We start from the raw sequence: 23793 nt of genomic DNA on the forward strand, positions 1-23793 counted from the left end.
ACCTTCGTTGGCATTATTGCCTTGATCTGCTCTCGTCAAATGTTGTGTAATGGTTATAGCCATCTGCTGCAATGTAGCCTGGAGCTCCCTCTGACCCTAGCAAGATCACTGAGCATCTCCCTCGTGCTAGGTTCTCCCCTTTCCCCATCTCTGTCACCCATGGCTGGTGCTGAAAAAGGGTCACCCTCCTCTTCAATCTCTGGTGAATTCTGTAAGTTTGGGTTTGACCTGTTTCTCCTCAAGTAATACTGATGTGCTGGACGCATGAAACCCTCACAGGAAGGCAGGAAAAACAAGCTCTGATACCACTGTAATGGACACCCTAGAATGCCCAAGAACTAAACCAACTGCTGATAGGAATTTAGTCAAACAGTTTGCATCCAACTCCTTATTTCTGCGTTTAATGTTTAAACCCCTTATGGCTTCGGAAATGAAATGTTTGTTTGTTTTAAGTCTTTGCATAGATTTGAAATCACATAACATGAACTAGAAGGAAATTACAATAATATGCAACATGAAGATTGAACTACTGCTGATATGATATTATTTCTAGAATTAATAAAATCAAATACATAGCAGATTTTTCAATTCACTAAATACTCCAACATTTTTGACATAATGTTCCAACAATGACTTCCCATCTTGCTGCTACAGTAACATGAACAGTGCTGTGCTACAATAATGTGAATAGTGCCGCACTACAGTGGCGTGAATAGTGTCGTGCTACAGTAACGTGAATAGTGCTGCTACAGTATTAATTAGTCTTCAATCAGTCCAATATCTTCATAAAATCATCCCTTCAGAATGGCATAAGCATTGGACAAGAAGTGAAGAAGGTATGAGCAAAACACCAAATCTGCCTGTAGCTGGAGATGCACCCAATCTGCCCGCTAATGAAGCTGATAGCAATGGATTCCAAAGGCCAAACCCCAAAGGAATGACGTCTAGAATGTCACAAGAGAGGATAGACGCCCCCTAATGCCAAGAACGGACCTGCAACTCACACATCAATTTCTTCTCATATTCAACATGCTGAATGAAGCCACAAAAGCTTCCTTTTATTCTTTCTCCAAGGGTCGACCCAACTCACTTGAGCAATGTGGGATAAAAGATGTGCAATATAAAACATATTAAAATATTCACTTATGTCTCCCTTGGGTGCCCCTTTGATTTGCACACATCCCCATAAAATAAATATTAAAGTAACACTTTAATATTTTACAATTAAATTAAATGTTACTTTAATAACACTTAAGGCATTAAAATATATTAGCAATCAGACTCTGAATAGCGCGAGTGATAGCTCGTCGGAAAGCTCTCGCCGAGGAGTATCGAATCCAATCACCAAAACTAGCCTCCGTTGTGTCCTGCTGACTTACTAAAAATAGTAAGTATTCCTGAAACTAAGTAAATCAACTCCGTTTTGGCCCAAACTGGAAATGACTAGGCCAAAACACTCTAGGATCCCCTTAAACCCTTCGTTAGCCCTCGGGACCATGTAGAGCTAGGCTAACGCACATACACTTGGTCAATTGCTAAAGTGGGGACATTACATAATTATACTAGATTCTCCCTTGTTTTTTTTTTGTTTATCTATGGAATTTTCCAAAATGAATGAGGATATAAATTGTGTATCATATATATCTACTTGTATTATTTTCTATTAACATGAAATTAATTGTACTAATAATTGTGGAGATTTGAGTAGAGCCATAATGCCATTTTCTTTATCAAATAAATGAGAATTTAAGAATCTGCTATTTCATTGAGGCTGTAATTCTGTAGTGAGAATTCATGATTATGTATCATGTAGATGGTGTGGTGATTAAACTAAAAAACAATTCCAATGCTTGGTAGTAAATTTTTTTCCATAAGTTGGATTTTTTCATGTCTATTTTACTAATATATATTGTTATTATGCTGGTTTTGAGCTGAAGACTGAGTTTAGACTTATTTTATATGCAAGGTTGGCGGTCGAGATGTTTTGCTTGATGTAGCATCAGTTATGTGGCAAGAAACCTGTAATCTAACAAAGTCAGTAACTGCTGCTCGAAGTCCACTGCTTCGTAAATTGCTCATCAAACTAACTCAGCGTATTGGGCTTACATACTTGCCTCAACGAGTTCCTTTGTGGCGCTATGTGGTAAAGCTTCACTGCACCATTTTGGAGTCCTTTATTTTCATAGAGAAATTACTTTGTTAAATCACTAAATTCTATAGCACCTACAATGCCATAATATGGTTACTTCAATGACATTATTTCCTCATTCGGGATGAAGGTGTGTATTTCAAACACAGTCTTCATATAAAATTAATTCAAATTGCTACCAAGTGAATGTGAACCACAAATTAATTGTTGCCTACCTTTGTTATACATATCTGTGATAGTTTTTATGCACTTTAGCAATAATTGTGAGCTGGAATGTAGTTTGAGCAACATTGCACAGGTTCTATGTTTTTTATGCCTATAAATTATTTGGGAATTTGCAGCTTTATTAAATTGCATAGTTATTGTTTCTTAAAAGTTTGGCTTGTTCAGAAGAGGAATTTTTTTTTGGAAATTTGTGCTTTTATAAAGGTTCAGCTTAAAACATTGAAAAATAAAAAAAGAAATTTATAATAAAATAAAATATGTAAAATATATAAACAAAACAAAGCAATTGTAAAAAAGTTCAACATGCACTTTTAAAAAATAAGTGTAAAGGACTTTTCTTGAAAAGTCATCATTACATACTATTAGCTGAATAAAAGAGTGTAAAAGCACAATCATGGTTTTATAATATAACTATTGGTGGTAGATATTCATGGTCTGCCAAAATAACAACGAATACTCCTTGCAAATATCAAAGGACAAGATAGTGAAATCAAAACAAAGCAGAGGAGGAGCAGGATCATCTTTTGGTGGGAGTGAAATCCACAAAGAAGACTCCTCTGAGGGAGGATTGAGGGCCTCCCACCCATCTTGTGAAGTGGGTAACACCTCTAGTTACTATACTGTGGACAATTGGAGGCCTTTTACAACTTTGTGGTCTATATTTTTTGAACCAATGTGAAGTGACACTTGGGTACTTGGTTTCACCATATGTGACTTTCCTAGATAGAATTACCTTTTCATTCATCATCATGTTCAAAGTCCTCCCTGACAGAATGTAGTTGTAAAGGAAAGAATGCTACATCGATTGTAGTTTGATATTCAATTTGGCAATAGTGAGATTTGATATTACAAGATTTTCATTGACTTTGTTGCCCAATGAATAAGGCATTGGGTTGGCATTCTATTTCATTGGTTGATCGTCATGTATCATCAAGTGGTCTAGTGGTCTTATCCTCATGCTAAATTAGTCAAGTTTGTCTAGGAAATTCTTATTATGTACTTTATCATTAGAAAGGGCCGACTATAAGTTATATTTATCTTCGTACATGATAAGATATATCATATATTTAATTTTGTAAGAAATTTTTTTCAGGGTAAAATTAAAATTATTATACTAAGGAAAACTTGAGTACAGTAACCAAAAGGATTTCCAGATGGTCATAGCCACCACAATACACAATAAAAGAAGAATCTAGTCAAGATCCCTACAAAATCAGATGATAGAAAACATAAAAAAGCAACAAACCTTAGCATCCCTTATCATTGCTTGTGGAAATCAGTCCCTCCTATCTTCACGAAGAATTTGATGTATAAAATCTGCATGATCCAAATCCAGATTACCCCAATTCTCCACATGCCAGGAACTTACTTCCATCGACATCCATTTGGCTAAGCAATCAACAACCCTGTGTCTTTCCCCAGGAGCATGAACAAAGGATATAACTTCAAACTCAGTGTCTAAACAGAGGATCTATTTGACCACCAGAGCTATCCTTTAAGAGTAATCCTGAAAATTTCCTCTATTAATAAGGTTGACAAGGATCACGGAGTCACTTCTCAAATAACCTTTTTCTAGCCTCTAGCACACGCTTTGTCAAGAGAATAGAGAATAGCCCAGGCTTCCATCTAATTATTAGAATGAGAGCCTAAGGAATAATAGAAGAAATATTGGACAGAGCTTGCAAAATCACGACTGATGCCACCAATGCCAGTTGGGCTTGGGTTACCCCTTGAGGATCCATCAGTATTGATTTTAAGGAAATCCCCTGGAGGAGGAGCCCACTTACTTTAACGGTCCATTTTCTTGGCATGTTTAGCTCCAAGATGAAACATGTTCTGTGAGGAAGGAGAGAAGGCAATCTCCAAATGATTGGTGATATGAAGATCTGAAGAGGTAAAAGGGGCATCATCATAGAATTTGGCTTCAATAGTTTCCATAAGCATACCCTTTATTTTCTTGCCAAACTTGAATAACATCCTTTCGATCATTTTGAATAATATAACAGTTTCTTTCTAACTAGGTTTAATGGATAAACGAGGGTCCAATATCCCCAGCAACAAGAACGAAAGAAGTTGAAGCAGGGGGTCTGTCTAGACTCTAAACTATTCTAGAATTCGGATGAAGATGTAGAATGAATAGCAGGCCTATTCCAAAGATGCCACCAAAGCTTCCAAACTTCAGTAGAAAAAGGGCATTAAAAAAAAAGGTGGTTTGTGACTTCCTCATTGGAGCCACAAAAAACACAGATGGAAGGCCCATGAAAATCGTTTTTTATGGATATTTTCCCAGGTGTGGCACTTATTTTCACTTACCAGTCATAAAAAGAAGTTACAATTTCCCATCCCAAGGAATTCAACATCTCTTCCATTTTGAAACTCCAAAGCATGATACCCAATGCTTTCTTAGTGATCTAGAATAGACTACTTAATAAGTGAAGCACCCTTTTTCAGAGTGTTCCAATTTATTGACCTTTTCCCATTTAGCTTCATCCTTGGAATATCTTCATCCGCCACCCCTCCCAAATGTTTGAAATTGAGAATCCTAGACTGAAGTTGCTTAGGGTTCTTACACCATCTCCTGAATAGTTTGGCTGCTAAGGTGCTGCAATTGAGCTCCGAATGACGAAGACCAAGATCACCAAGTCTCTTGGATCGGAAAACAATATCCCCACTCATGAAACTCGATTTTTGGGAATCAAGATTGCTAGCCCGGAGAAACTTTCCAGAGAGAGAATCAAACTCATTAAGAAAGCTTTTGGGAGCAGCAAGTATCAAGAATTTATAAATAGGCAAGGCCTGTAGAATAAACTTCAGTAGAGTCACTCTATGAACAAAAGATAACTGTTGGAAGGTCCACTGACTCATTCTCATGCGAAACTTATCAATAATCTTTCTCCCATTTTCTCTTTTTATATTACCAGCAGACAAGGGAATTCCTAAGTAATCCATAGACAGACTCCCAATTTGGAAGTGAAGATATTAGCAATTCTGTGTTAAATGGTCTTTGTAGTACTGAAGAAGAAAGTATTTGATTTTTCTTCATTGATTAGTTGGCGTAAAGAAGATAAGTAGATATTGAGAACCCTTCTAAAGCTGATTGCCTCATCAATTTTAGCCAAACCCATCAATGCAATATCATCAACAAATTGTAGATGAGTTTCCAAAGTAGAATTATGAACCCATGCCTAGCCAGAATATGTCCTGACAATTTATATAGTCTCAATAATCTATCCACTCCTTCTGTCATCAAAAAAAAATAAGGAGACAATGAGTCTCCTTGTCTATGACATATCTAGAAAAGGGATTAGAAGGGATATTGCTGATCGCTGCATAATAAGAAGTCGAAGACACACAACTCATAACCCAATCAATCCATTCTGAATTGAACCCAAAAGTTGATAGAATATTATGAAGAAAAGACCAACTCACCTTGTCGTAGGCCGTAGATATGTCAAGTTTGCTGCAAATGGTCTTCTTCTTGGAGGCGTCCATAGAGTGAGTGGTTTCTGTTCGAATCACAATACCATCTAAAATCTTCTGTCCTTGCACAAAACCTCCTTGCCCAAGAGAAATTAAAGGCCCCAGACACTTCTTTAAGCTTTCTACAATAATCTTAGAGATTATCTTATAAGAAACATTGCAGGGAGAAGTAGGACAAAACAAATCCAAAGATGAACCTCCTTTCTTTGGACTCGAGTATCTGCTTATTTTGCTGTAATTCTCTAACCACCTCTAATAGATCAAACTCCAGATTCTCCCAAAAAAGACAGAAATAATTCTATGAAAAGTCCATGGTTGCCGAGGGAGACTTATTCATATCTTTTGAGACCAAAGAGGGAATGATATCAAAGATTAGTTTCTCCTCTTCAAAGGCTTGGGGATTTTGGTTAGAAAACAAAGAGGAAAAGTGTGTAATAGCCTCTTTGGAGATATCTTGGAAAGGAAATAATTGATTGCCTTGTGCTGAGAAGATGGAAGTGATAACATTATCAATCCTTTGATCTTTCATGGAATTATGGAAAAAAGAAGTGTTCTTGTCACCTTTCTGAAGCTAGTCTATTCTAGATTTCTGCTTCCAAAATATTTCCTCTTGAATCTCCCATTTGGCTAACTCTTTAGAACACAAATTTTCCTCTAGAAGCTCGTTAGTCATACCCTCAAGCCTCATCCTTAATCTGGGAAGTAATTCTTTCTAGCTGTTTTTGAACGACACATTTTGCTTGAAAAACATTCCCAAAAGACTCCCTGTTCCACTTTTTAAGCTTATATTTAACATTTTGAAGCCTCTTAAGAAAGGAATACATCGTTTTCCAAAAAGCAGACTTCCCTTCAATCCAACAATTCTTCATGAGGTTAAACAAATAAGGATCTTGAAGCCACATGAGTTGAAACTTGAAAGGAGGGTTCTTTGGAATAGAAAAAATTAAAGAGGAGAATTTGATTGGCCAATGGTCTGATCCCCTCCAGCACAAGATCTCAAATAATGAAGCCCATCTTTCACCAACCCAATGATTGAAGTCAAGGAATCTATCCAACCTCTCTGAAATTGAGTCAATACCACATCTTTAGTTGACCCAAGTGAAGGTACCATTTCTTGGAGCCATATCCACCAAATTCAAAAGGAAATATTCTCGCTTAACAGAGTTGATGAAGGCTCGGGGTAATCATTGGCTCATTTTTTCTCTCATAGATTTCTTATTGCATTAAAATCATAGTACTATCCAAGGGAGAGAAGGCACTAAGGAACGAACAAATCTAACATGGGCCCAAAGAGAAACCTTACTTGGAAAGGCCGAGGGCACATACACAATTGTGAGCAAGAAAGTTTCTCTTGAATCAAAGCAAGAGGGAATGAATGATAATGACTGTTTGCTTCCCAAGCATCAAGATACAATAATATTATGGTGATTTTGAAAGCAAGCCAATCCCCTAGCATTACCAAGAGCCCCAGTACATAGATATTTAACATGCCAAATTTTCGATGAGATCCCAATGGTATCTTCCACAACAACTTCGTTTCTTGGATGAAAACTATATCCAGACTATGTTCGTGAATAAGATCATGAGCAACATTCTGTTAAGGAGTGCTGCTCTTCCCCTTAGCATTCCAAGATATCACAATCTTTTTGTGGGGTTAGAGAAATGGGTGTCAATTTCTTTTAGTGATACTTGATTCCACTAACAATTCCCCAGACAACTTAACCTTATCTTGATCCTTTTTCCTTCCCACCTTTGAACCGTTCTTAGGAAGCCCTTAATAGCTTTTTATTGAAGCCTTAACAAAAGGGGATCTTTTCTTTTCAGCTCCTCTTTTGATCTTTAGATCAAGCATAGTCTCCGAAGTTACATTTGTCTTCCTTTGACTCCTTTTGCATCAAAACTAAAGGAAGACATTCTTTCTTGTCTGCAATTGTATTCAAAGCTTTTTGAAGCTCAAAATCCTTTTTTAGGTGATCAAAAAAGAAAAAAAATCAACCAAAGGAGGGGCTTGCAATTCATGAGGAGGAATTGAATTAGAAGGCATTATAATGTTACTTGAACTTGACTAATGCACATCGTGTTTGATCCTAGTGATATCTTGGTCCTATCCAGTCGAATCCTCAAAGTTTTCTAGAACATTGTAATGTCCCCACTCTAGTCAACATCGGTGCTGATGGGTTAGCCTATTATTTGGACTCTCGTAGGCTAACATGTTTGGATAGAGAGTCTCAATGGCAATTCCACTTCTTCAATTCAGTCTTGGGTTCAGTTCCAGGGCCTTTGCAGTCAGTGTGTGGGCTTAGTTGAGGGACTTACTATCAACTTGGCAGTAGGCTATTTTTAGTCAGGGCACCTAGACACATGGGGGTTATACAATGTTGACCCCAGCTTCAGAGGGCTCATCGAAAGACTGGATATTGAGGGAGATATTAATATTTTAGTGGTTAAGTTATTTAATTAACTTTTATGGATATTTTAAAGTCATAAAGTGACTTTATTAAAATAAAAGCCACTTAAATATTATAAAGTGATTTCTTTTAAATCACTTAAGTGAATTTGGACGCCCAAAAGCAAATTAGACTATAGAAAGTGAATTAAATACATTTAAATGTATTTAAATGACATTGGGCGTACCTTTTTGGGAAATTGTGCCATTTGGGTTTATAAGAGGCAAAGGAAGGAATTCAACCTCTATTATTGATTGTTTGAAATTCCTTGGTTTTGGTCTATGGATTTTTTGAGACAAATGTTTCAGAGGGTTTGGTATTGAAGAATGATAATTTTTCATGGATCTGTGATTTTGAGGCTGTGAAAGATCAGCTGTATTATTGCAACTGAGAGGGCTCCATTCAGGAGTCTTATTGTGCTTCATTAGAGGTTATATTCTTCAGTTATTTGCAGACTTTTCAATAAGAAAATGGCATTAAGGTTTAGTTGCCCCAATTAGCAGCATCTTTCATTTCAATAAGCAGCCATACAAGTTCCTGCTTCTGGCCGTACGATTCTTGCTTGGCACGTGGGGTCCAAAAAAGGGATGTTTTGTTTGGGAGGCTAAAATGCCCCCCTATTTTGCAATCTGGTTCAACCATTCCCAATGCTCAACATATTCAGGTGGTTTCATCTCATTTCTGGCCTAGAGAAATTGTATTCTGGACTTGTACACCTATTTTGGTCAGTTTCCTAGTCTTGGTTGGCAAACTTCAAAATTCTTTATTTAAAATAAGCTGAGGACCTATGGGTATGCAATTAGCATTAGATTTATTTGTAGCAGTTTCCTAATTCGTAATATAGTTACAGTTGCTCTCAATTTTGCATCTATTCAGTTTTATGTGTAATTCTTGCCTGGCAAAATTGTTATTTTTATTTTAAAATTATCCAAGGCCTTTGAAAAACACAAATACAAATCAGCAATAGCATTTCAGGAAAGTTAGAACCAGCAGGGTTTTTACAAACATCAAATTTGTTACGTGAATTCGCTTAAGGGAAGTCCTTTTTTTGATGAAAAGCCGACCTTTGTTGCAATATCGCATGGGAATAAAGGTATTTGAGTTAAGTTGCTTAGTAGAAAATGAAGCTTTACCTTTTACATTTCCATATCCTTCACCTTAGGAGCATCTTGTTGGGGAGAGGGAGCATCAAAGGCATGTTTTGGGCAATTTGTTTGAAGATGTTCACGACACATGCGACAATGGAATGGGAGAGCTTCATAATCCACCTATTTAATCCATTTCTTGTTTCCCAACCAAATTTACAATGAATCAAGCAAGGGATTGTTGAGATCAATATCTACACAGATACTGGCATAGGTAGTAATCTCTCTCTAGAGTCTAATGAGAGGGCACGGGGGATTTCCATATAACATATTTCATGGAGTGAAGGATATCAGCTCTCTAAACTTACATGGGTAGCTTGAGAAGACAAACCCATACTTGAATTCTAGAGGGAGGCTCTTCCATTGGCTGAAAATTAACATGCCATGGTTTGATGAATAAATTTGCTTGATTGGGAAAATATGGACTTTGTCAAAATCCTTATGCCTAGTTGTCATTCTGGTATAGCAACAAAGAAGAAGCCATTGGCAGCCAAAAGAATCTTCAAATCCCCTTCCGACTGTCATACATTAGGAATCCAATTCTGCAAGAATGGTAGAGAACTAAAAATCCCATGAACTTGCATATCAAAGCATGTTTAGATAAGTAAAGCACATTCTCAACAATAATTTCTGGTTTGATCACCACAATGGGTCTTTCAACGTTGTTTTCAGAAAACCATTGGCTTTGGTATTATTCTCCATTCTTTTATAGTTATGGGTATCATGTGTAGCTTGCATGAGAAAATTAATTGCATTCACATGACCAGATGTCAAGATATCATCAATTCTAACTTCTTCTTTGAAAGAGAAAGGCAGTGGTCCACTTGGATCCCCTTTATATTCGACCATAAAGAAGAACCAAGTTGAAAGTAACAGGGTAATACATAAGGAATAACAGAGAAGTAAAGGCCCACACATGCAGCTTGCAAGTCACACATGCGGCATATTCTAAGACTAAAATAAATCCAAACCTCTACTCCTCTTTGAAAACAACAAATCCCCTTTCCTGCTTTGAAAACCCCCACTAATATGAATACAAACGCTAGACACACTTGTAGAGACACCTAAAAACACACCAAGCAATAGAAAAACCAATGAAAGGAGTAGTCCTAAAGAAGGCGTGTGGCCTTGCACGTTGCTTAGGTTGTGGCTCAAGTTGTGGCTTTGGCCTCTTGTGAACCTTAGATGTTGCTTCTTTGCCACAACTAGCTCAATGCCATCCACAAATTTGGCTTCCACCCAATTAAGGAAGGGTCTTGCACAAAGCTTGGTGGCTGCTCCATATAGATGTCCTAAAGATCACCATTTAGGAAAGCACTCTTCACATCCATCTGATATGCTGACCAACTTTGGGATGCAGCAATAGAAAGTACAAGACAAATGGAATTCATCTTGACCATAGGAGCAAAGGTCTCACAGTAGCCATTGCCCTTAACCTGGTTAAATCCCTTAGCCACAAGACGAGCCTTGTACTTGTTAATAGAACCATCAGCTACAAACTTGGTATGATATACCCACTTGCACGAACCAACTTTCTTCCCTTAGGAAGAGGAACAATATCCCAAATATGATTCTTCATCAAAGAAGAATACACCTCAACCATAGCGCTATCCCACTTTGGAACACCCAAAGCATATGAAAAACTTTTGAGGATCAATAGAAACTATATGAGTCAAAAGATTGATACTTGAAGTATGGGAACAAGTGCAGTGAGTAGCTGTGGGATCACCTGGAAGAGAACCAACCTCCTCAAGAAGTGTACAAGCCCAAAGAGGCCGAGTGGGTGCTGGAGAAGGAGGTGGGGAAACCTCATCAACAAGATAGGACCATGAACATAAGCATTATCATCATCTCGTGCAAGAAGCAAAATATTCTCTGAAGAAGAACTGGGAAGAAGGGAGGAAGAGGCTTGTGATGGAGAATCCATTGGAGTGAAGGACTCATCAAAATGAACCTCTTTGGTCACAGAGTCAAACAAACGATAACCATTCACATCCTCACAATAGCCCAAAAAAATCAACCGTTGACTCTTCTTCTCCATTGCTTTGTGCCTACCATGTGTAATGAATGTCTATGCATCACTACCAAATACTTTGAAGAAGGATACCTTAGGCTTGACATGAGACCAAGCCTTGTCGGGAGTCATTTTGTATTGCCTTGTGAGGCATACAGTTCTAAATGTAGTTGGCACAATTGATAGCCTTTGGGCAAAATGCTGGAGCCATGGAGCTAGACTGAAGCATATAATTGTTCATCTCCCACAAAGTATAAGGAGTGTGTGGGACTGTGTGCTGATGAAGAATACCTCGATCACTACAAAAGTCTTGAAATGCTTAATTGACATGTTCCCCCCATTATCTATGTGGGTCTTCTGGAGAGAAAGACTTGATTGCTTCTTCACAAATGCTAGGAAGGTCATGAAGAATCGAAGAACCTCATCCTTGTACTTAAAAAAGTACACCCATGTGTGTTGGGAGAAGTCATCAATAAAAGTGAGCACATACTTACCCCTAAAAATTGAGGTAGTCGGGAATGACATGAGGTCACTATGTACCAACTCAAGGGGTGCCAAGGCATGCGTGGCCATACCCTTAGGAAATGGATCCTTATGATGTTTGCCAAGTACACAACCTTGACAAACTCCCTCTCGACAAGAGATATGAGGAAGATCGATCACTAAGTTTTGTGTGCTCATCTGTTGAAGATATATGTAATTTAGATGCCCAAACCGTTTGTGCCAAAGCTTGCTCACTAAATCTGCATGAGCAATAATGGACGATCTTGATGAAGACTCAAATCCATCAAACCTATACAAGTGGGCCACATGATCAACTGTGCTCGTAGCAACAACCTTCTCAGGATCTCGTAACTCTCGAATAGTCACATTATTGGGAGAGAACTAAACAAGGCTTCCATCACCATGATGACAAATCTGATAAATGGAAAGTAAATTCTTTGAAATATCTGGAACAAGAAGAACATCATCAATGCAACCATCCTGCATCTGGATTGAGTTTGTCCCTAGAATTGGAATTTGTGAAGAGTTCCCAACAACAATATGACAAGTACTACTATTGGAAATAGAATGATATAAGATGCCAACTAGGAATCCTGCCGAAACTGATGGTTTTGGTTTGATTTTCAATCTTTGACCAGCAAAGTAATTTTTGGTTTTTTGAAGTTTTTCAATTTTTTGAGGTTTTGCTTTTTGGTTTGCCAATGAGGAATGAAAATAGAACGCAATATATGAAATAATAATTGACAGAAATGAAAACTCAGAATTCTGATTTTATTACCAGCAATTTACAAATTCAAAGAAATAACTATTTATGACATCCAAAGCCAAAATTGGCCTACCAGGTGTCCCACGCTAGCCTAGATGAGCTTATTTTATTGCTGGAAGTGATGCACTAAGCAATATTGGAGCCTCCAAGTGGTATCAATTGCTCCAAAGTTATTTATTTGCTTCACTAATAATTATCTAAAACAAATAAATGAATAAATGGCAGATCCGATGCAAATTCTCCAAGGTTGCCAGGCAAAGTCTCGAGAATTGATCAATTTTCCCCAATGAAATGCTGATGTAGGTCACACACGCTGTAATTTCATTGTAATAACTGATGATCTGCTGTTATTAATGTCTGACAATAATTTCACTCTTTATTTCCACCACTAAAACCCCTCTAATTATTTATTTAGCCTCCCTAGGCATGAATGGGAGGTACGGCCCTGCTGTAGAAGGTACGACCTGCTAAAATCAGTACTTATTTTGCTGGTAATGTCCTCCAATTTGCCCAGATCTGATGTGTATGCACTGTAGTTACTGTATCTGTCAATAAACTTCAAGATTTTGGCCCTCAATAGCCTGATTTGAAGCTTCTCTTATGCGCCTATGTGTTGCAGTGGCTGGGGCTATGTCCAATCACCCTAGAGCGGAGAGTTTTCATTTCCAAACTCATAAACAATTGCTGTTCTGCAAGTTGCAGGTTGCTTCCCAAGAAGAGTCGATGAAAAAATGAATAATAATGATGCAAAATGATCTCCAAATGCCTGTTTAAAAAGCTCCAAACTCAGGTCGTCACTTTTAGGGTTTCTATGATTTCACTTTATTATTTTTAATAAAATACAAGTCTTCCTTTAAAAATTGACCCCTTAGGCATTATATTTTATTATTATAATGTTTTCCCCTTGTTATTACAACATATTATGCCTCAAATGCCTAGGAAAAAAGGGGCCAACTTATTATAAATTATATTATTATAAAGTGATTATAATATCACTTTACTATAATTTATTTAAATCCATAAGTTAGGAAATATTAAAATATTTCCTTATTTATTCATAAAATGTAATTCGAGACTCAAATTTGAATTCTGTCCAAAGCACTGTGGTCATCGATGCCACTTGAGTCCCGCAGGTTAACTAGTAGTCCCTCCAGATTAAATAGGAACCTCACTCCAAACTCCAGATTCTGCTTAAAAGGCTCCTGCTCTACTCCGTGGTTCCTTGGGTGGTCATCCAATCAATTGCCAGTTCTCCCTAAAAAATAGGAGACTTCCCTAAAAAGTAGGAACCGTTGTGTAAACGCTCAAAATGGCTCATAGAGCCCCTGCAAAGCTCTATGCCCGTCAGAATGAGTCCCATAACCATCTGGTTGACCTATGGGAACTTGAGTGATAGGTCAATCCTCTGCTCATCTCCTGATGTGTAGAAAGGGGGCATTATAAATGATGAAGATCCACAACATGAGTCATGTGATGTGAAGCACGTGAGTCAAGAATTTAACTGTCATTGGTAGAGGACAAAGCCCTAGTTGAAGAGCTTGCCCTTTTCCCACGGAAGAAGACTTAGGCATAGAAGTGTTGTTCTTCCTCGTAGCTTCCTCCAATACTACTAACCTTGCAAAACAATGTGCATCATTATGCCCTGATTTTTCACAAAAGAAATAATTCTCCTTCTTCTTCTTAGTCTTGGAGGATGATTCCCTTGAGTTAGAAGGAGGAGGTGGTGGATTAGACTTCCAATCATTCTTCGCCTTAGGCTTGGAGGGAGGCTCACCACCTATAGAAGAATCTATCTTGGGCTTCTTCTTATTCTACCCCTTGCCCTTGGAAGATTGAGCTATCGAAGCATGACTCTTAGGAAGAGCATCCATCTAAATTAACTTGGCCTTCTTCCTAGTTAGATGATCGCAAAACACCTCAAAAGAAGGTATCTTATAATCTTCTCCAATATCATCCATAGTAGAATAAAAAGTAGAAGCAAATACTTGAAAAGCACCTCTTAGCTTAGATAGGATCAAGATGATACACTCTTTATCATCTTTGGCATGATTACATCCTTTCAATTGTGACAAAATCAACTTGAACCATGCAAGGAAATCCTTGATAGTGGGAAATGCATTTGGAGAAAGAGAAGTGAGATCGGCTTCAAGGTACACGATCCTGAACTAATCAACCTTACCATACAACTCAACAAGTTTGTCCTGCACCTGTCCCGCACCTCTCTAGGTGTCTTACACTCCACAAAATGAAACAACAAATTATTAGGAACATGGAGACTTATGAGTCCTTTTGCCTCGTCCATTTTGTTTTGATGAACAAATTACTCAAATGCCTTAGTAAACTCAGGTTGATCTTCATCTAACTTTTGCCAAAGACCCCGAGATTGTAACAACGGAGACATCTTGAGCTGACATGTGTGATAATTGTGTGGAGTGAGCAACTCAATCCTTGCTTTCAACATGATGTGCAAGAGAACATAAAAGGACCAATATGTGACTTACACCCCTCCAGAATGATTAAAACGATAAATTGCAATCCCCAAACTAATTTTGCCTAGCGACACCAAGTAGAAGAAATGAGAGTAATGTGCAATTCAAGCTAGTAAAACTATCAAAAGATGGCAACATATGCAAAAAATGCCTGTACCACAATGAAGGAGCTTTCCAATGATATTTGGTTTGTGAAAGACCACCTTCGTTTGCAAAAGTATGGAAAAAAGAAAAAAGGTCTATGATAGGCACTTTTGGAGACCTAGGCAAGCACCTCAACACTACACCACACGCTCCACAAGTCAAACCACAAGTCGAAGCCACAACACCTCAAGGCCAAGCCACAAGCACAAAGCACCAGGCCATTGCAACACAAGACAAAGCCACACAACATGCACACGCGCGCGGGGGCCTTCATTGGGCCATGTGAGCATGTGGGAGTGCTCATGTTACAATTGTGCACTGGGCTATTAAACGCCCAAAGAGCTCTCCCACACCATTAATGTGGTACTAAGGTCCCCAAAACATGCCCAAACTAAGCCATGGATGGGCCCACCCAATGCTTCACAGAAACAATAAACCCTAACACCAAAAACTTTGGACAAATGATCAAAATATTGCAAAGTCATTTAAACTATTTCAAAATAAAAAGAAGTGGACTTAATGAGCAATGGATTCACGGGATTTTGCAATTCAAAGAACCAATTTTTGGCAAATCGTAGTGATGTAGCTGATCTAGGCAAACAAAACATGATACCAACCATGGCTTGCAGGAATGAAATTTGCTGCGTCTGGGAAACGAGAGAGCTCACGTGAGCAGTAACAAAATCACCTCCTAAACAGTGGGAAAACTTTAGCCAATAACGTTGAATGCTCCATCTATTTGAAGTTCACAGATCAATGTAATGCATAGACAAGTTATTTATCACCACTGCGAATCGACACAGTAGAATGTTGTCGGGAGAAAAGAAATAGGAGCTAGGCCGATACAAATACTTCAACAGCTGAATTGAACCACAATGTTTTGGAAAGCAATAATTATTGCACAAAATGATAATGGTGCAATAAAATGCCAAAAATCAATGCCTCCAGCCACAAATTGAAATCAACCTGACCTCAAATACAAAACTACAAAAAACTCTCAGCAGGAAGGGGTTGCAGAATTGCCGACTCGGATACCATGTTAGGTCACCCAAGAACTCAATCTGCAAACCAAAAGAAACGTTCACAATAGCAAAGAGAAGCAACATAGAGATGCAATTTCACCAGAAGTGAATAATGGATTGAGATGATACAAAATGTACAAATACCTCGAATATATGATGGAGGTGTAATGAGGTATGAGCAATTGCCATCTAACTACCTCAACCATAAAATTAAATGCATTATAAACATTATTAAATATTTTCTAACTAATATCTAATAATGTAAAATGCTGGTTACCTAAGTAAACCTAAGCCTACACAAACACCATATTGTTGGAATCACAGCTGCTGTCAACAAATGCCACATCAGCCAAAGACAAGTATCCACGGGAGGCGGTTAAGCACATGTCACAAATCCCGAAGGAGGTGCTGACCACCAAGTCAACAGTCTCCCCCTCAGCATTGACTGAGGGTTTTGCACTGACGGAATGAAGGAGACCTCCCGAGATGCGAACCCGTAAACCAACGCTCTGATACCACTTGTTGGAAACACCACTGCTGTTACGCCAAAAGCTCGAGCTGTCAATGAATGCCACAGCGGCTAGAGACAAGGATCCACGGGAGGTGGTTAAGCACATGTCACGAATCCCGAAGGAGGTGCTGACCACCAAGTCAACACATATTCGTCAAGAACAAAATAGGAAGACTGACACAGGAGAGATAGCACACAAAATATATGAATAGTGAACTTATTCAAGTATGTAATGGTTGAAACTCACATGAGCAGGTTAGGCCAATAACATTTAATAACCTGTTATTTTGAGGTCAAATTGTCGACATACTTGTTTAAATTAAACCATATGCATTATGTATGTTTGTCATTTGTTTGAGTGTTATTTTGTATACACTTATTTATTTATTTTTTGGCTACAGGGTACAAGCAGCTCACTTGGACATAATCTAACTGTTGCTGCATCTGCCAAAAACCATCAAAATTACTCACTGCCGGAGGTTACGTCTGCTACAAACGTTAAAGAAGTACAAGAAGAAGAAATGGATGTGCCTGAAGTCATAGAAGAAATAATTGAACAATTATTGGCTGGGTTGAGGGACAAGGTAACAGTTCATATAATATTTCTGTGTTTCTACTGTTGAATTTCCTTGAAATGATTTTTTCAGTGGTAAAAAGTTAGAAAAACTAATTACATTAGTGTTTGATCTTAGAAGTAATTCATTTGTGCCAGAATGCTCAATATTATTGTTTACCAGTTTGTTTGGCATATTCCTGATGGGCATTTATAGTTAAACGCCCTATGTGAAGGGACAGTTTGAAGAATTAAGTCTACCTAAATGAATATGCAAGTGAACTGTTATTTATCATCCAGCAATGTAATTGTCAAGGAAACCAGACACTTTTTATAAAACCAAAATGTTAAATAGTCTTAGGAAATAGATTTCAGAAGCATATGAAAATTTCTGACCCAAATATAATGTTTGTGAGCCTAACAATAATGTAAATTTAAATGATTAGACTAATGAGATGGTGAGTCAAGTGGTAGGTAAGAAATAAGTAGATTTATAAATATATTTTTTCTACTTATGTTCATGTTTCTAAAGGTATGGTTTCCGTGAATGGGAACATAGGTGGCACTCTTGTATGAAAAAAAGAGGATTGCTTTTTTAATGTATGTACATCAGATAAATGTAGAAATGAAACATATTTTGCCCGCATGTCGAGTCCGATGACCTTTGTGAGAATTACTTTTTTTTTTTTGTACAATTTGGTTTATAGTTCTGTTTTCTTTGGGTAGCCTTTGGGTTAGGTGCCACAACAAGAGGTATCTCTGTCAAGTTCACCTGTGATTTTGAGCTGGCCTTGCCCGTTTAGGTACACCACACCCAGTGAGTTAGATATGGTATTAATTTTTCATGTTTCCTCAGACTTGAACCTGGGGCTTCAGAATGAAAGCCTTGATGCTCTTACAACCTCAACTCATTCCATTTAATTTCTGTTTGGTGAGCATTTGCAAACTGCTTAAGGTATGAATTTGAATATTTTGATAATATCTTTCACATTATAGGACTTGACTTTCCCAGTAAGCAAAATGTTCATGAAAGATCCCTCAACTCTTTGTTCACAAACTACTCAGGGGTAGGAGTCATATTGTTTAGGTATGTATCTGACATCATAGTAAGTGACTTTTTGAGGAAAGAAAATGTTATGAAAGATCTCTTCACAATTCAATGAGACCATTTTTTCTTACCTATTTACCAAGTGCACATTAGGTCTACCATACACATTGTAGATCTGTAGATGCTGACAATGGTTTTTGGTATTTATTGTAGGTTTAGGCACATTAAACTTGTTTTTGAGAGCTTTGCTTATTAAATCCTCATTTAAGAGGAGGTATGGGGTTTAGGTATTTCAAGAACTGCAATTCAATACAAAAGTTCTAATAGAGTTGATTGCAGGACACAGTTGTTCGTTGGTCAGCAGCCAAGGGTATTGGACGTGTGACAGGGCGCTTAACAGCTGTTTTGGCTGATGAAGTTCTAGCCTCTATACTGGAGCTTTTTTCACCAGGGGAGGTCAGCATATTAGCATGGTTGTTTGTTTTATCCTAGTCTCTGCATTATTGGCTATGTAACATATTTCTTATATTGATGATCTATGTTCTATTCAACTGCCATGTCTGCTATACAAAGACAGAATAATTATTTATATTAATATTGGATATCATTTTTGCAAACTCTTCCTGATGAGAAGAACAAAACAATAAGTAATAATCTGCTAATTACAAATGGTAGTTTTTCAATCAAATTCGCAAGTTAAGAAGTTCTTGTTACTGGCTATTTACATTGTGTTTTTTTAGGAGATTGTCACTGGCCATTAAACAATATTTGTAGTTCTTTTTTTATTGATGGCAACTTTACAGGGAGATGGTTCGTGGCATGGAGGATGCTTAGCTTTGGCTGAACTTGCTCGTAGGGGTCTACTTTTGCCAGAACGACTTCCTGAAGTGGTTCCAGTCATAATAAAGGTAATTCGAGATAGCAATTTTTGTAACCATAGCCCATTCTTTGTAATTGCCAATTCATGCATAGAATGAGAATTATTGCTCGTCAGAAAAATATTAATGCCTTTTATACTGCCATTAGCATATTATTATAATTATAGATTTATATTTCATTCTTCGTGTATTGATATTTATATGTGCATATGTAGTTTACCTTGGGGTCTCTAGTGATATTCAGGTTTGCAAAATATTCTTGAAGCAGCAAGCTATCTGCCCTGCTTTACCTGCACTTGTGATACTGAACTGTATGTTCAAATATTATTTTCAGCAAGTTGAGATATTTTTGAATTGCATGACCGTTTTTATATTAGCTATATAGTTGGTCTTCTATATGTTTAATGGCTTGTGGTATGAAACAAGTTTGGGAAATACAATTTAAAATAGGAAGTCCATCTTTGGTGTTTATGTTTATGCCTACTGTTACAATAAATTGATTAATAAACAACTCAGTGTTCCCTTGATTGTATGTGCTTGAAATTAAGTATTCAGGTTAATCTCATTAACTTTACATTGGAATGTAGGCATTACATTATGATGTCAGGAGAGGCCCACACAGTGTTGGATCACATGTACGGGATGCTGCGGCCTATGTTTGCTGGGCCTTTGGTCGGGCATATTCTCATTCAGTCATGAAGGGCATTTTGGAAGAGCTTGCTCCCCACCTTCTCACTATTGCATGCTATGATCGGGAGGTGGTACTCTTATTCTTTTCTCTGTGCCTATAAAACTCAGAGTAAGAGTAACACGCTGTATTAATACTGCATGTGTGTCATGTGGAACGATAATTTTTCAAATATTTTTTAGAGTATGTGCTAATCTGGAGCTAAATCTTATAATGCTTTGTAACAGGTCAACTGTAGGAGGGCAGCAGCTGCTGCATTCCAGGAAAATGTTGGGCGACAAGGGAGTTTCCCTCATGGTATTGATATAGTGAATGCTGCAGACTACTTTTCACTTGCAACGCGTTCCAACTCATATCAGGATGTTGCTGTATACATTGCTCAGTTCAATATGCATCTTTCTTCATTTGTTGAGGAATTATTACAGAACAAAATTTGTCATTGGGTATGTAGAGAAAACTATGCAGTTTTTGCTTGAAAATTTGGTTTTTTATTATACTGGAATTTAATATTGTAAAAACAGGCCATAGTGAAAAAGATCACAGAACTCGTAGTTGTTAAATGACTGTTCTGAAGACATATTAATCAGGCATACCAACTTCTAATGCCCTTACACCTGGTTGACAATCTGACTGGGATAGCTATGGATTTTCTTGAGACAGAAGGGCTACGTGGGGTCATTCTGTCTAATTAGCAAAGATGATGTTTCCCAATGTTTGCAATCTGGATGACTTCAGCTATAGGAGGATTTCTCCTTTGGAAATGATATCGTTTAAGTAGAGAACTCAGAAGACTTCAATTGGAGCAACTTCTGGTTCCCTCTATTTTGGTTTTTACTTTTTTCGGAGAGGAACTTTTAACTTCCTTATTTGGAGGAGTTTATTTCTTCAGCTTTTTCTTCTTTCATAGCTCTGTATAGGAGGCTGGGGGAGTTGAGGTTCTTCTTCAAGCCAAGTTCTTTTAGAGAAACCAGCAGAAGCCTGTATATCTTCTGCAAGCAAGCCTGTTCGGAAATTCTTTGGCTAAATTTATCCTTCATGGTGATGTTTGCGGCAGAACTTTTATATAAAAACTCATTTTGTAGTCTTCTTTCTGAAACCATTTAAAGTTGTTATTTCTAGATTAATCTCTTCCCATTGGCCATTGCTCACAATCAGCTATGCCAATATTGGACTAGATATCTATCTCTTGGTTCTTTTGTATCAACGCAACAATCACTGCTAACCACAGTATCATAAGGACATATCCATCCTTTAAAATATGTCTCAGCATTGATTATTAACTGTAATTACATATATTACGGTATTTTCTTTTGATCAGTAAAGGTTAGGGTCCACTCTCACTGTCTATATTTATGAAATAACAAAAACCAGAGCAAACTGTGTATGTCCAGAAACAGCAATTTATCTCTTTATAGCCCCACGGGCAGAAGACCCAAATACACAAATTTTAAACCTAGAGACATATATAAACTATACCTGGCTGGCAGGAATCCAGGACAGAACAATCAACACCAAACTTTCATACTTCCAAAACATGAGTAAGGCCATAAATCAAGTCATCTTTTGTTAAAGAATGGATCTCAAGGGATGAAGCCCCATCCATCGCCTTCTCATTTTCAACCTACAGAGTCACCCTTTTTGTCCACACTTGAAGAACAACTCGTGGTCTCTACACATAACAGATCAAAGGGACCGTTGGAAATGGCATTTAATAAGTGGTCTCGAGAGATTGCCACTCAGCACGTAGGGAGATGTGTCTACGTGAATGGATTGGCATTCAATATTGTTCGCTTACCATATTGGCAACAAATGATGAAAGCAATTAACGTACAAGGGCTTGAGTTTTGATTGAAATCCATAAGGTATTAATTGTTTGAAACAAAGGTGTCCATCATTTTTGATGGATGGAAAGATGCAAAAAACCAGTCATTGATCAATGTTATTGCAGTGTCCCTTCAAGGGGTAATGTTTTTGAGAGCAATGTATTGTGAAGGGGAGGTGAAGGATGGTGCATTTATTACTAACATTCTTTGTCAAGCTATCGATGAAGTGATCCCTTGAAATGTTGTGCAATTCATAACAAACAATGCCAAAAATTGTAGAGAGTTTGGGTTATTGGTTGAGGAGCATTATTCAAACAATTTTCAAACACCTTGTGCTGCCCACCCCCTCAACCTTTTGCTACAAAAGATTGGCACCAAAATTGATTGGATGAAATAGGTGCATGCTGAGGCCGAAGAGATCCAAATATTCATCACCAACCACCATATGCCACAAGGCATATTAAGAACATTGTCAAAATTAGAACTGCTGAAGGTTAAGCTAAATAATAAATATGTTACATTTTAGTAAACTATTTAATTATTTTCTTTTTTTAAATTTTGATTTTCAAACGGGTTGCTAAGACCTGTTTTGTGTCCAACACAATTGTATTGAGACAACTTGTGAAGGCTTGTGAGGCATTTTCTAACATGGTCATTGGACCAAATTGGTCCATATGGAGGCAATCTAGCATTATAGGGGTAGCAAAGGTTAAGCGAATGATCCTAAATGACATTTGCTGGGATCATGTTGAGTATCTTCTTAGTTTCATTGAGCCCATATTAAGCATGATTCGTTATATCGACATGGAAAGGCCTTGTTTGAGTGAGGTATATGATGGCATCGACTCAATGATTGAGAATATGAAAGTCATCGTAAGTGCAAAAGAGCAAGATAGGGAAGAAAAATTCTTCAAACAATTACACAAAATCATTGAAGAGAGATGGAACAAAATGATCACTCCGCTACATCTTCTTCCCTTTGCATTGAGTCCCAAATTTTACAGTGCTGAGCTCTTTTTTGTGGCAACAAGAGTTGCCTCATATAGAGATGTTGAAGGTAGTCAAGGTTACAAGGTAGCACTTTATAGATTCTTCATTGATGGTGACATACTGGATGCAGTGAGGGTTGAGTTCATGGGTTTTGCATGCTCTAGTGATTGTGATCTTGATTCTCTTCGAGACAAGTATATGGTTGATGCTCATAGTTGGTGGTACTTCCATGGACAACCATTCACACAACTACAACTTCTCGCAGTCAAAATTTTAGTGCAAGTAAGTTTTATAGAAAAATCTTTATCTTTTAATTTTTATTTATATTTTAATTTTTAAATTTTGTAACTCTTAACTCTATAATTTTGTTTTAATAGGTTCTTAGTTCATAAACATCTGAGTGGCATTGGAACACATACTCCATCCACTCAGTAAAGTACAATCAGCTACACTCAAAAAAGGTAGAGGGCTTGGTGTATGTGCATTCAAACTTGTGTCTCCTTACACAAACATTTTGGTTACTAAGAAGGGGACACAAGGAAGTGGGATAATGAGCTAGAGCATGTTGACTTGCATGCTTCCATTACCCACTTTGCTGTGGTTGATGTTGATGATGACTATGAGGCAACTAGTGAGCATGGGAGTGCTAGTGCTAGTGCTAGTGTCAATGCTAGTGCCACTACCACTACCTATGGCACTATTTGTGGTTCTTCTAATTTATCACTGCCTACGTGTAATATGGATGGTAGGGATATTTTTGAAAACCCATGTGATTTTTGAGCAGTGATGGCTGATTGTTGACTCTTGACATTATTTATTTTTAACTTTAATATATACCATGACATTTGAGTTTGACCAATACTTTACTATTAATATGGAGGTTTTGTTTATTATATGCTATAAGGTTGCTATGTGTG

The 23793-nt window shown here is 37.5% G+C and overlaps 1 protein-coding gene across 2 annotated transcripts in view; it reads left to right on the top strand.

The window, feature by feature from the left end:
* The window catches only part of LOC131041573 (tubulin-folding cofactor D), a 153530-nt gene that overhangs the window by 35096 nt on the left and 94641 nt on the right, over positions 1–23793 (top strand). For both annotated transcript variants that reach the window (XM_057974695.2, XM_057974696.2), the window contains exons 4-9: positions 1967–2143; positions 17298–17480; positions 18837–18953; positions 19301–19405; positions 19963–20133; positions 20291–20506. In XM_057974695.2, the coding sequence (XP_057830678.2) occupies positions 1967–2143; positions 17298–17480; positions 18837–18953; positions 19301–19405; positions 19963–20133; positions 20291–20506 (969 nt within the window). The remainder of the gene's footprint in view (positions 1–1966; positions 2144–17297; positions 17481–18836; positions 18954–19300; positions 19406–19962; positions 20134–20290; positions 20507–23793) is intronic.

This window comes from Cryptomeria japonica, chromosome 8 (assembly GCF_030272615.1).
Source record: "Cryptomeria japonica chromosome 8, Sugi_1.0, whole genome shotgun sequence".
NCBI classification, from domain to species: domain Eukaryota; kingdom Viridiplantae; phylum Streptophyta; class Pinopsida; order Cupressales; family Cupressaceae; genus Cryptomeria; species Cryptomeria japonica.